Source organism: Mustela nivalis (assembly GCF_964662115.1).
Source record: "Mustela nivalis genome assembly, chromosome: 1".
Taxonomy (NCBI): domain Eukaryota; kingdom Metazoa; phylum Chordata; class Mammalia; order Carnivora; family Mustelidae; genus Mustela; species Mustela nivalis.
In genome coordinates, this window is record NC_139020.1 from 116,934,696 (window position 1) to 116,948,724 (window position 14,029).

General features: G+C 45.7%; 1 protein-coding gene across 13 annotated transcripts in view; it reads right to left on the minus strand.

Moving 5' to 3' along the window:
* KALRN (kalirin RhoGEF kinase) overlaps nucleotides 1-14,029 on the minus strand; it is a 661,801-nt gene that overhangs the window by 27,444 nt on the left and 620,328 nt on the right. For 11 of the 13 annotated variants that reach the window (XM_082700868.1, XM_082700867.1, XM_082700853.1 and 8 more), the window contains 2 exons: nucleotides 12,992-13,115; nucleotides 11,792-11,851 (listed from right to left, as the gene is read on the minus strand). In XM_082700868.1, the coding sequence (XP_082556994.1) occupies nucleotides 11,792-11,851; nucleotides 12,992-13,115 (184 nt within the window). The remainder of the gene's footprint in view (nucleotides 1-11,791; nucleotides 11,852-12,991; nucleotides 13,116-14,029) is intronic. The other 2 variants (XM_082700870.1, XM_082700869.1) reach the window with 1 other exon arrangement.

The following is a 14,029-nucleotide window of genomic DNA, read 5'->3' on the forward strand; positions in this document are numbered from 1 at the left end:
AAAAATTCATAAACAGAATCTGGAGCTAAGTCCATATAATCTATAAAATAATGACTTCAGGGTATTTACTAATAATATTTGATCAGAGTCTGTTTTCAAACACAGATGGAAAACAAACTTTTGGGGAATGAAAAATAAAAACAAGAAAATCCATTGCCTCTGAGAGAAGAGGTTCTCAGCGGCGTTCCACTCAGGAGTGAATATAAACTCCAGGAGCAGACAAAGCACATAGTATCCAGACCCCAAGCCAGACACACTCTTTTGCCTTGGACAACACTGTTAAGCCTATTAGGCCTTAGTTTAAGCTGAAAATTGGGGATAATGGTGCCCACCGGAAAGCTTGTTTGATGCAAGGGCTGATTTGTTCCGATCAAGATTTATTGAGCTGGTCTTTGGTTGTGGCCCTCCGCAACATGCTCAGCACCCTCTTTGGGCTGAAAGTCTGGTGGGGAAGGTGGAATCCAGTGACCTCTGCACAGCTTCCAGGATGGTGCCTGGCTAACCAGCCTCCAACAGACACAGAGCTCTGCCTTCTCCCTCGCCCCACCTTCCCTGTCAGGACTTCAGGGTAGAAACGATCTGGGAATGTTACCAGCTTTGTCCAGTGGCCTGTACTTCCTATCCCAATGGGAAACCACAAGGGAGTCAGACAGGGATTGCATGCAGGGAGGGACAGGGAAGAGACAAATGGCCCATTCCTTCATTGTAACACTTAAGTGGGGTTTCATAACTCTGCGCTGTGGTAGTGATTCTATAAAACAGCACCCCAAACTGATGCCGAGGGAATTGCTTGACTTAGTCCTCTTTCCCATCACTCCCCACTGCATTCAGGATATTATCAAACACATACATTATTTAAAAAGCAAAACTTCCTAATTTAGAGGTAGACTTTGCGGGAATTTGGAGAGAAATATTGCCAACAAGGCTACTTGTAGGTTCTCTACCTGGAAGGGGCCCGTGGAAGGCATCAGTGTTCATTCCTCTTTTGGCCGGCCCAAGCACTGCCGATAATGGCAATAACACCAGTGGTTTGTGTAACATCACGTAGTTGGCATAAACCACTCACAGACTCCTTCATTCACTCATCCTAAACTCTCGGAGGATGTACCAAGCAGGTGTTATTTGTTCCCATTTCCAGATGGGACAGGGAAGTTCGTGTAAGGTCACACAGTGCTCCTTCCACCATCCGTGCACAGGCATGGCCTTGGAAAAGCATTGTGACACTTTGTTCTTGATGTCAAAGCCCTGCCTCCCTACCTTTGCTCCCCAACCTTGCTCTTCATCCCATTGCTACCTAGTTCTCCCCTTTAAACTCCTCTAGCAAGGACCAAGAGCCTGGCTGAAGTCCACGTTAATGCTTTTTCTAACTTTGACTCTGGGTGACATCCATGGAAGGTCCCTCCCTCATTTTTCCTCTTTCTACTTTGAAGCAAGTTGGGTTATGGACTGGAAGAGGGCCACAGCAGCCTCTTCACACTGCAGTGGAACAACCTAGGTATTTGTCTGGGGTTCCCTGTGGACTACAAGGCCCACTTGGGCAAGAACCTTGCTCACTGTTGTTGCTTTGGAGCCTAGCACAATCCCTGGCACATAAGGGCTCCATAGGTATTTGTCGAATTAATCAGTCAATCAAGTGGTGGGATCCTAATTTGGTGGGAGTTGAGAAAATGTCTCGTCATGAACTTGGGAGTGTTTTCCTATTTCCATCATTTGGAATGGTACTTGTTCTGGAATCTCATCAGTCAGTTCATGCCTGAGAGGCGACAGTGATCTTTTCCTCCTCCCTGATCTTCCTGAGGTTGGTCCCTAGTGCTCTGCTCCCGTGCTTCTGTCTATCACGACATCTTCCCTGCATGCTATTACCATACCAGACTCATGAATCCTTTGAAGATAGTAACCCTTTTCTATGTTTTATGCACCATTAAGCCATGCTGCTTAACATAGTGTCTTGCACATAGTAGAAGGCCAGGTATGTGTCCAATCAAATTAACTTACCCAATTAGAAGACTAGAATCTAGGCCTCCTGACCACCTTGTCTAATAATCATTGTTGGTGTGTGCCAAGACCTGAGATACCCCCGCCTGGGGCTGGAAGGGGTAATCATAAGCCAACACATATTTCTTGAAGCCTAATGTTTTCCTTCTTTAGAGACAGTTTGAGTGTCCGCAGAGAGTGGTAGACGGAAAAGAGCAGGGAGCTGGAATCAGAATGGATGTTGAGGCAAGATGGCACTTGTACAAAAAGCACATGTTCTCTCTCTGGGAGACGCAAACCCAAGGGGATGAAGCTGCTATAGACAGGGCTTGGGAATCTGCTTTTATTTGAACAGCAGAGGGCGGCAGGTGGTCGTGTTTCCTCCTGGGAGCAAAGAACCACCACAATGTGGTCCACCAGCAACTTAGTTTCTTCCTTCTGGAGAGAATTCCAATTGTCTTCTTCAAAACAGGAGGGCAGCGAAGGAACGGGAAAGAGTTATAGGTAAAATCAACCAGCCCTGAATAACAAGCTAAGCTTTAAAGAAATGTTGAGTCTCTTTTTCTTGCCAGTTAATGTCCAAGATTCCGGCCCCATGTCCTGAGAGTGAGGGCAAATCCTTGTTTAGAAAACCAGGTGCCAACTGATGCCAGAAGGAAAAGACCCCACCCCATTTTTTCCCAATCCCTCATCACTGGTCACAAAACACAGTTCAAAACTATGTATATCTAGAATGCTGAAGGAATCAAAATGGCCAAAAGAAACTCAAACCAAATGTTCTAAACTCATCTCAGAACTACCTTCAACGAACCCAGAATTTGTACAGCCAGCCTTGTTTTCTTATTGCCTTTGTGTTTTTCATGAGAATCTCTGTTCAGAAGAGGAAGGGAAGGGATTTCAGATTTTCGTGAGGAAATGTGACAATGAAATGAACATATATAAGAAAGTCAATTTCTAAAAACCTAGGTATGATTTCTGGTGTGGAGGTTGAACCCTTACTGTTTTTAATCCGGCTAAACAAGACACAGTTCTCTAAATGTTTAGAAAATATCCCTACCTCTGCTTATCTCTAAATGGACATAAAGATGAAAGCAAGACACAAAGATGTGAATGCAACACAATCCCAAACAGCAGTGGGATTGTCTTTGAAGTAGCTCCTTACTTCCCAAGTATTTTCATGACTGTCTAGGTTCTAGGTCTTTTTTTTCAACTTTGCCTTTCCCCCTGCTTTGACCCATTTATGATAGAAACATTTTTAAATTTCCAAATGTATAAGTTTTAAAAATTATTTTTGTTACTGGTTTTTAACTTAATTGCATGGTGCTTGGAGGCTTTGATCTATAGGATACTCATTCCTTGATTTTTGATGAGACATGGTCCATCTCTGTAAAAAGTTGTGTGGGTTCTTGAGAAGAATGTATAAGTGTTGGCCATTGAGTACAGATTTCTAAATGTTCATGTGTCAAACACATTAGCTCTTTTATGGGGATTTCTTGTCTAACTCCTCTTCCCACCCTTCCTCAGTATTTTGGTTAGAGAACATTTGGCGTGTCCTTGAAAATAAAAAGGACAAAAGTATGACTTTAAACATAATAATGAAAAAAATGTCACCACCCATCCCACAAAGTAGTCAAAGCAGGTGGTTTATTACTGTGCATACAAGAGTCCTGTGCTCTCAGTAGCCTGGAGGTCTGTTCAGAAGGGATTGGAGTGAGAGATGCTGGTCCAACTTCTTTTTTATACATCCCATGTCCAACTTGGAAGTCATGATCTTGACCTTGGATAAAGGCTTTATGGATGAATGCTTTGAGGTCTCATGCCTTAAGGATTTGAACCTCCTCATATTCCTACCCTCAAACGTCTTTTACTTTTTTTACTTTTGTTCATCTACTCCTAGGTCTACTGCAACAGCCCTCCAATAGACCTGCCTCGCCTGTTGTTGCTAACTCAGGTGCCACCTACTTCCCTAAAGTGCAGAATGAGGGACACCTGGATGGCTCAGTCAGTTAAGGATCAGAGTCTTGGTTTAGGCTCAGGTCATGATCTCAGGGTTGTGAGATAGAGTCCTGCTCCCCACTGGTCATGGACCCTGCTTAAGATTCTCTTTCTCCCTAATGAAACACATGGACTCTGCTTGAAAACCCACTTTTGCTCTCATCATCCACTGGGTCAAGTCCAGGCTTTCTAGCAAGTTTCTCAAGGCCCTCATTGTTTGGTCCCAAGTCATCTGCTAGGCTTTGTCTCTGACAAACTCTTCTCACATACTAAACCCCAGCCACCCAGACCATATACTCTTCTCGAAATGTGCCAGGCACTTTCATACCTCAGGTCCTTTGCTCATGTTCTCTTCCTACTTTATCCTTCTACCAGACTGTTTAGCAGTCCACCCAGCCCACAACACTGCCATCACATGAAGACAATGATCATGCTTCCTGGGAGACACAGGCTGTGAGAATACACAACCTTGGGAAAGTTACTTCACCCCTCTCTCTGTGCTCCCCTTTTCTCCTCTGTAAAACAGGAATAATGTTAAGAGTACCTATGTATTGACTCTGTTGGGAGGAAAGGACTCAGCAGAGCCAGGTACATAAGGAAGACTGGTAAGTAATAGCTCCTATTATTATCAGCCCAGTGCCTGAGTGGTTGTGCAAATACCCACTAATGAATAAATGCATGACCCCATGCCTTTTAATAGATCACGTTGTGAACTCTGCTATATAATTTGAACATTTAATCAAGCCTGCCTCTTTCTACATGACTGCACACTTCTTAAGCATGGGCCCTGATCTTACATCATTTGTTGACCCTCCATTACACTCACTGCAATGCTTTTATTACTCACTTTTGATAAACTGGGACTAGGATATCACGTGGAGTGAGCCTGTGGGTGAAACTTGACAGTACAGGCTTGGGGAGGGAGGTGGTGGCTTTTGCTTCTCTAATAGCTGCTGTTAGAGCAACTTCTCCTGGGTCAGTGGCACCTCATAATCTCATTAATGGACAATGCAGATGAGATGGGTGAGGTCTCCAGACTAGGGTGAGAGTGCCATAGGAAACACCTGACTGGGGGGTGCTGAGTGACTGTATTGGCCTGAGAAATCCATTCAGACTCTTCTCCCATGTGATCAGATCTCCCTTCTTGGCTTCTGTGGCAGGACTCCGGAGTCACAGGGAAAAGGTATGGGTGAGGCCAAGTTATCACCCCCAAGTTCAAGGGATTTAAAGTTGTTGAGGAAGAAATTCTCCTCCATCAAGCAAATGTGCGACAAGGGAGAGCCTGAACCTTCTTAAGAAAGTTCCTGAGCCTCATTGAGCAGATCTCCTCCACATCACATGCCAAGTTTGGCCTCTCAATGCATCACCATCAAGATCAGCTCTCTTTTTTTGAAGTAATCTCTACTTCCAAAGTGGGGCTTGAACTCATGAGCCTGAGATCAAGAGCTATATGCTCTACCAACTGAGCCAGCCAGGTGCCCCAGATCTGCTTTTTTTTTTTTTTTTTTCTAGACCTGCTTTTTGGTTGGTTGTGTGACTGTGACCTCTCTGACTCTGTTTCCTCTAGGAGGGTAAGAAAACCCCATCTTCACAGGGTTGTTCGAAGGAAAAGGAACATCACAGATGTGGATATGCAGTGGAAGATTTTCTTATAATTCCCCCAGGAGAGAGAAATGCCAGCTCTGGCAAGCTAAGTGCCCTTCCCTTAGTGGCACAATATAAATCAATCTGCTTGTTGAGTTAGAACAAAGCCAGGCAACGGGAGTGAGTCTCCAGGCCAAATCCATCGGATATATTACAAAGAAAATATTTTGTAAAAATAAAAAGGCAGGAATGTGATGCTTCACTTTCTTTTCTCCAAAGAGCTCTTTTCATAAAAAATTTCTTTTTATATAATGCATTAACAGGCATCAGTGGAAACACACTGGCGATGCCAGAAGGTCAGTCACCTGACTAGGGGTGTAAAAGTTTCCTCCAGTCTGTCTGGCCAGGTTATTTTGAAGCTCTGAATCTGGGACAGGGAGCCAAAGCAGCTGAGGTGGGAGCAGCAGGCTAGCTCTTTCAATATGTAGAAGCTGGGGCTGGGGAACTGTGGGTATGGAGAAGGAAAGAAGGGTCAGCTCTGGCCACTCAAACCCTTCCAGGGCTGGGAGTGGACATTCCAGTCTGATCTTAGGAATAAATGTACCCAGGCCATTCCTGGCACACTTCCTTTGAAGCAAATTTCAGGGTCAAGGCATAGAATCTCCGACTTCTTCTGTTGGAGGGTCTCAGTGTTTTCAGTCAGAAGTTCAGGAAAGCAAAGGGTCTCAGTGTCCACTGATATTACACCTTGGATCCATTTGGTGCTCAGAGGGTCCCATACCACATACATAAACACCTGTACCCTTGAGCTGTGTGATCTCTCAGAGAAACCTGAGGTTCAGCAAGGCTAAGTGGCCCTCGCCTCACAGTTGACAGTACCCAGACTCCAAATCAGGTTTTCTGTCTCCTCTTCCCGCGTTCTTTCCGTGGAGATACTTTCCATGTGCCCTTGTGTGATTTTTTTAAAAAAAAAGTAATCTCTACACCCAACGTGGGGCCTGAACTCACCACCCCAACATCGAGTCGGATGCGCTATCGACAGAGTCATCCAGGTATCGTATCTTTGTGTCATTTTTATTTAAGTCATACTTAAGCCCTGGAAAGCTGGGATGAGCACATATGATATTCCTCTTTGTTGAGCTGGAAAGTTGAACAACAAATCCACACATAAAACTTGGCACTGGAAGACAGGTCTTCTCATCTTCCAGGATCTGTGTTTTAGATTAAAAACAACCTGGAGTGGGGGAGGAGTCCCCCCACTCACCCACAGAAGGATGGTGGAGGTTGGGGAGTGAAGTCAGGGAAAGCCACAATCTGCCTTCAGGGAAACTTCTCATTTTCAAACTGAAAGATACAACTTCTCTGCCTCAGTTTCCTCTTCTAAAAGTCTTTGAAGGGGCTGGGGGGGATGGAGAGGAATGGGGAGTTATTGTTTAGTGGGTACAGTTTCAATTCAGCATGAAGAGAAAGTTTTGGAAATGAATAGCAGTGACAGCTATACAAATTGTGATGGTATTTAATGCCACTTAAAAATGGTTAAGAAAGGGGGTGCCTGGGTGGCTCAGTGGGTTAAGCCTCTGCCTTTTGCTCAGGCCATGATCCCAGGGTCCTGGGATGGAGCCCCGCATCGGGCTTTCTGCTCAGTAGGGATCCTGCTTCCCGCCCCCCTCAGCCTGCCTCTCTGCCTACTTGTGATCTCTCTGTCAAATAAATAAATAAATAAAATCTTTAAAAAAAGGGGGGGGGGTTAAAATAGGGGCACCTGGGTGGCTCAGTGGGTTAAGCCTCTGCCTTCGGCTCAGGTCATGATCTCAGGGTCATGAGATTGAGCCCCACATCGGGCTCTCTGTTCAGTAGGGAGCCTGCTTCCTCCTCTCTCTCTACCTGCCTCTCTGCCTACTTGTGATCTCTCTCTCTCCCTATCAATAAGTATTTAAAAAAATGGTTAAAGTAGTAAATTTTATGTTGTGTATGTTTTACCACAATTGAAAAAGTAGTATATAAATAAATGGTGGGGGGTTAACTGATGGTTTCTAAGTTTCTCTCCACTCTGAAAGTCTACGATCCTTAGCCTGACTGGAAATTTCCTTCCAATGTAGCTTTGTCTTTCCAAGTGCTTTCTCTCTCTAATCTCTCAGAATGCTCTCCCACAAGACCTCAACCCTGTTCTTAGGCAGAAAGGAACACCCTGAGCTGTCTTGCAGTTGGCATAATGACCGAGGGTAAGGTCTGGATTTAGTCTGCATCGTGGATGAGGCCGGCTCCTTGTTAAATGACTGGGGCAGAGATGGAGCATTTTTGGAATCGTGACCACCTCTTATTTTGATGGATTGATGTTCTCTGCTAAAAGTGGCATTGGGCTTTTGTCTTAAAACTAAGATGCATTTATTTAATTAGGCTTGACATAAAAGCTGGTCGGAGAAACCTTATCCCTGAAGATGAAGGCCCAAGTCAGGAAGGCTGGTCAAGGACTTTCTCCTCCAGCTCACAATGTAGGTGTGTGGCAGTTCTGGGGCTGGAGGGCAGGTATAAAACCCCATCTCAATGCAGTCCTCAAGACAGTTTTCTGAGATGGCAGAGGTGTGGGAACCCGCCTTGCTGGGTCCTACGAGAAATCCAGGACAACTTAGGGAGGATCCAGACTTCTCAGAGGAGAGCACTGGCTCAGAAGGTGGATATGAAGCCTGAACCTTGGGGCCCTGGCTCCCACCTGGGGGTCTGTGCAGACACTGGGGCAGGGGCAGGCCTGAGAAGCTGGCAGGTGGGCATGTGATTTTAGCCCACCGTCACACCTCATCAAGAAAAGGCAGTCAACAGTCTATGCTGTACTGGAAAAAATGAATTAATATTAACTGGTTCCCCAAACAGCCCAGAGTTTGATTTTCAGCCTGACTGGATTCTTCTTCCAGGTAGAAAAGTTTCTCTTATATATAATATCCTCTTCTCCACCAGCCTCCAACGTGTAATCGGCGCAAGATAAAGTAAGGTGAACAATGCACAGACCCGTGCCATTTCCAGACTAGCTCTCTCTGAGGTGTGGTCACGGGTCAACAAGAGCAAGGGGGTGCCAGACCATGAGAGGATCTGCAGATAGGGAGCCAATCGTGCAGCAGCTGGCATGCCAGGAGAGGGGCACGGGGGCTCTACCTGAGACTCTTCACAAGCGTTTCTCCAGAGGGGAAAACAAAGGCTGGTACAGTAGAGGAGAACTGCCTCCTTCTACAATGTGCTCGGAGTTCTTGGGAAGGCTTGGAAATCAGATTCCTAGGATTCGGGGTGCTTCACTTCCCTCTTCAGTAGCTTTCAAGGAGATGTCTAGAAACCTCTGTGAAATGGTATGGTGGGACATAAGCCAAGCCTGAGGGTAGCAAGCAGCTGGTCTGTAAGCAAAGATGCAAGGAAACTGCTCCTTAAAGGGACCCTTCAGTCCACCAATTGAGAAAAAGAAAAGAAAAGTAGTGAATTTGGTAGTGACAGATGTGTGGAGGCAGGAGAAAGAGCCTAAACACAGCTCGGGCGGGAATCAACACGCAGGCGGCAGTTTAAGCAGTGGAGAGTGCCGGACTTCGCGCCCGGAGACCTAGTGTGGAGCAGTGCGCTGGCTGCAGGGGCCGGCGTGGTGGCTGGGGCCGAGCACAGGGCTTCAGGGCACAGGCCATGGTGTATGTTTGTGGGGGAGCAGGACAGCTCCCCAGGGCACAGGACTGTCAGCAGCCTGTGCTCAGGTTCAGAAGGTAAGAGTGAGGTTGGGGGCTAGGCTGGGCCTGGCTAATGATGCCCCAAATGATCAGTGAGCAGCCAGAGGCTTTCAAGAGGCCCACCTGCCTCTCAAGCCAGGTCTTTAAGGAACCGCTCTCTTTCTATGCACCCCTGGCCATTTTCCTCCTCTGCAATGAACATCGCAATGACGTCTACTTACCTATCCTGTGGGAAAATTCTCAACTCCTGTTGAACAGGCTGACTTTCTATGTCTCAGTTGTTTTTTGTGTCTGAGAATTCTGAGCTAGCAGTGCCAAGATGCCTGCGCTCCCTCAGCACCTGCTTTGTGCTGAGTTAACTTGAACACAGCTGTACACTGCCCAAGAGCTCACTGGCACCTGAAAGGATCCGTATGGAATAGTCAAGGGCTCATGCACACCTCCTACAGAAACTGACCAGAATATTTGGCTCGTTTCTAACCACATGCCCTTCTACAGTGCCAGTTAACTGAAATGTCTGCCTCAAGTATTGTGTTTGAAAACTTTCCAGACATTCATCAACACAACTCATGGCTTTCCTCCATTCAGCATGAACATCCTATTGCTTTTGCTTATGCATCCCAAAGTGCCTCCCTGGGACCCACTGCACTCAGTCTATGCAGAGGGCTGAAAGCCTGGGATGAATAAGAACCTTAGAAATGTGTTCAATTCACAAAGCAGAACTAATGCATGTGTACGTGTGTGTGTGTGTGTGTAGTGTGTTTGCTTATCTAACCATAGAATGGAATATCTGATTACATCAGTCAACTTTCTCCTCTTGCTTACTCACCTGGCCCCAAGAGGCTCTGGGCCCACTTCTTGCATTAAAGAGCAGGGTGGGAAAGGCACTTTCTCTCCCTATTCCACCTGAGCTGAAAAAGGTCCCAAGTTGCCTTCTGGATCACAAATACCTGGCTTGTCCCTCCCTGTGTCTGGACTGCCTCTGCTTGCTGATGACATCTGTGATACAGGCCAGCAAAGCTTAGACTTGGAGGGACAGGCATCACCAGGGGTCTACAAGCTGATAGATGTGGGCTCCATGGGAGCTGGTGCCTATCTGAGGAAACACGGGGAAAGCAGAGCCAGAAACTTCCCCTGGCTTCCTCATTCTCTAAGATACATTTAGGCTATGAGTGCCAGACCCACTTCCACCCATGGTAGGGCACTGACACACACCGCTGAATTTAGCTCTGTGGCAATACCCACATCCATAGGCAACCACCGTATCCTGGCAGAATACCTACTTTCAACCACTGGCTCTGACCTGATTCAAAGCAACTGGCATCTTCCATAGCTGCCTTACTCCTTTTCAGGCAGAATGGTTTTTCTCTGGTTTTCTGGTGGTTGACTTTATATGGTGGTGGGATGAGGTCAAGTTAGAGTAAGAATAATAAAAGTCCATCCAGTTAAGTGAAAAGCTTAGGTCTCTAAAAAGGAAAAGATTTTTAAAAATACTTATTTTGTACTCAGAGGAAATCTCTAAACTTTTATCCATTCCTGGTGAATAGAACACAGATTTGGAGAAAAACATTTCCATTTACTCTGAAAGACAAAATGGCAGGGAAAGCCAGGCTCGTGTTTGCTCTAATCGTCTAGGGTTAATAAATTTATGAGGGTTATCCCTCAGTGGCAAGCCATGTAGGAGTCCCACTTCTCTAACCCAAGATCGTTTCTAGTCAAAAAGGGGCTGGAAGTTGATTTCATGTTCTTGGTGGAGTATTGGTTCCAATCCCATACCCTGGAGCCCTACAGTACAAGAAAGGCCTCTGACAATGTTTTAGTCTCCCCATCTCTAGAGAGATTGCTGCTAAGGTTACAGAAGGGAGGCCTTTCCCAGGGCTATTTTTACTTCCTAGTGGACAGGCACTGTCCAAGAGCTCTGGGGCCGGGCAGAGGCGGGTCCTGGGGCTGCTACAATCACTCATTTGCTCTCAGCCTGCCATACCCAGTAACTAGGGAACAGGTTACCCACCAGACTACACCTACTCCGTGATTTTGCTGGAGCCTCAAGGGAGGAATAGGTTCTAGTGGAAGAGCCAGATGAAGAGGATAAAGGGGAAAGTAAAAGAGGGAAGAGAGAGGAAGGAGAAATAAAAGAAGGAGAAACTAAAAGAGTTCTTGTCCTTTAGCAGGCAATCTGCCATTCCTCATAAGGCCATTTTCCACAGGGGGAAAAAGTGCTCTAAGTTTCCAATAATGATGTTGGATATTTTCTACACAAAGCCATACCCACCAAAGAAGGAAATATTAAGCAAGCATTCAGGAGAGCCAGAAGTTTTACTTAAAAAAAAAAACAAAAAACTAGGTCAAGTTTTCTACAAAAATTGAGCTGAATCAATGTATTTTTTGTTTTTGTTTTTAGGTTAGGCGGGGACACCCAGAGATGTTCCCCCATCACCATTTATCCTTGACTGACCGGTCACTTCAACAAGATCACTGTTAGAGAACACATTTAAAAAGACAATCATTATAGCAAATAGGACAACAATAGCTGCTTCTACCTCCATGCTAGTATTAGGGTCAAGATCATCACACTCTGACTCCTCGGAACTGTTCGTCTCCTTGAAGGGCAGCATGAGGAGGGGGAAGAAAGAGAACATAGTTAGAACACAGGCAGCTTTTGCTAGAGTGTGAGGAGAACTTCAGAAAGGCACAAGCAATGGAATATTGGGCTGAGCAAAAAACCAGGTGCTTCTAAGGTGGGGGTGCTGATCACCCAGGGGTGGCAGCATGCTCTTTTCAGGGGCGGGCGTGGGAGAGGAGGCTGGGATCCTGTGCCGCCACGCATCTCACGGGAAACAGCAGTGGAAGAGGCAAGCACATGAAGCATGAGCGTTGAAGAATTTAAACTCTTGTCTTCCGTGAGGTTGGGTTTCCCCGAGGAGAGTGAGGGAGGGAATAGAATTTCTTTTCCCCAAGAAGGACGTTCTTTGTTTTGCCCAAGAAGGGGAAAAGGTGCCAGGTGGAGAATCACACATTATAAAGCTGTTCAGCATCAGCAGTCTGATTCCCATTGTCCAGAGTCAGATCTTTTCAGAGGGCCCAATGTAAAGAAAACAGATCACATCACTTCAAGATTTGGGGGAGGGGGAGCACAACAAGGGCCTGCTGAAGCTTAGAATCAGTGGGTTCACAGCAAGAGGTGGATTATTACAAAACAGTAACTTGGGCTTTGCTGATGTGCCTCCCCTTCCCTGCCCCTGTATAGGCCTGAAAATGATGTTGTCTGAATTCTGGGGAAAAGAAATGAAACTTTACCAAGGCCACAGTGGCCCTTAAATTACAAACCTCAGACTTCACAGGGTTGGAGGTTTGGCACATACCCCTAATCTCCTTCCCCTGCATCTATTTTCAAACCTAGGATACTATATAGGCAGCTTTGAGAACTTTAGTATGAGTCCAGCATCTTGCATTTTTTTACAACAATAACACTGCAGATAATTTGTTATAAAACATGTGCACAGTATAAAGAGAAAGATATAAAAGAAAAAAAAAGATACTTACTTATTTGAATCAAAGTTGCCAGGAGAAATAAAAAACCAAAAATAAATTGATCTTGCATGCAAAATCCTGCTAAACTACATCCCCTCTGGTCCCCACGCTGGGAAAGAAAAAACCCCATCCACCCAAATTGCCTCGTGAGATGCTGCAGGGTGGGACTAGGTGAGAGCTGGGACACAGCTCTGGAAGACCTTACTCACTTTAACAGAGACTTTGTTGCCCAGAATATCCTTGGGTTTACGAGGCCCTGTGGCTTCATTTTTACCCGTGTGCTCCACTTCCGCCCGCTTTCTCATTCGTAGAGTATGCCATGAACATGACTTCCTGTTGTACCAAAAAATGCACCAATCAAAATGGCAGGTCAGGGCAGAGTGAGGTGGTGGGTGGGCTTGCCACCCTTGGGTGAGTCAGTAGGTGAGGTGCTCCAGTCAAGCCCCAGCTTCAGAGGCCCCAAACCCGCATGCCAGCTCCTGTGGTGGCTGGTAGTTGATCTTGCCTCCGATAGGCAGTGAGTGAGGACGAGTTCTGACTCCTCCTGAGAGATGTGCAAGGTTGGCTGCAGCACTTGAGGAAAATATGAGTACTGGGTTATTAAACTCTACCAAGGAAAGTTTTTATATCATACTGAAGAAGCCTTAGAGGACTGAGGAATTCTTTTCCTGAGCAGTATGGTGTAGGGTGGAAGAATGTGATTGGGGGGGAGTGGTGGGTAAAACAGAAAACATAAGAGAAGTAGATTTTATAGTGCATAAGCTATTGGTACTTTCCCAGGACCAGAAAGAAAGACCTAAAAGGATGATTTTGAGGTTTTCATCTCATTATTTATATTTGGGCTGTGGCTATTCCCAAACACTGTAGTACAGAGAGGATTTTTTTTTTTCTAGAGCATTTGACTTAATACACAGTAGAACACAACTCACTTATCTGATTATTTTAGGATGAAGGGTTTTTCTTGGTCTATATCTTCCTTGTCACTCAGGTGTTTGTGAATAAAGAGCTCTGTCGAGCACTAAGAGGTCCTAGAGTTTTCCTGTTGGGAGAAGACCCATTATGTGCTCTCAGGGTGGTGGGGGCAGCAATACCCTAACTTCTTCCTTCCCACTAAGGGGTCTGGAAGCTACTTCACAGACATATAAAGACAAGCTCATAGCAGAGCTTTCAAGTTCCACGTGTGTCAGGACTCAAAAACAAAGACGTCAAAAGCCAAGTCACAAACAGCATTAATGATCCTGGGCAGA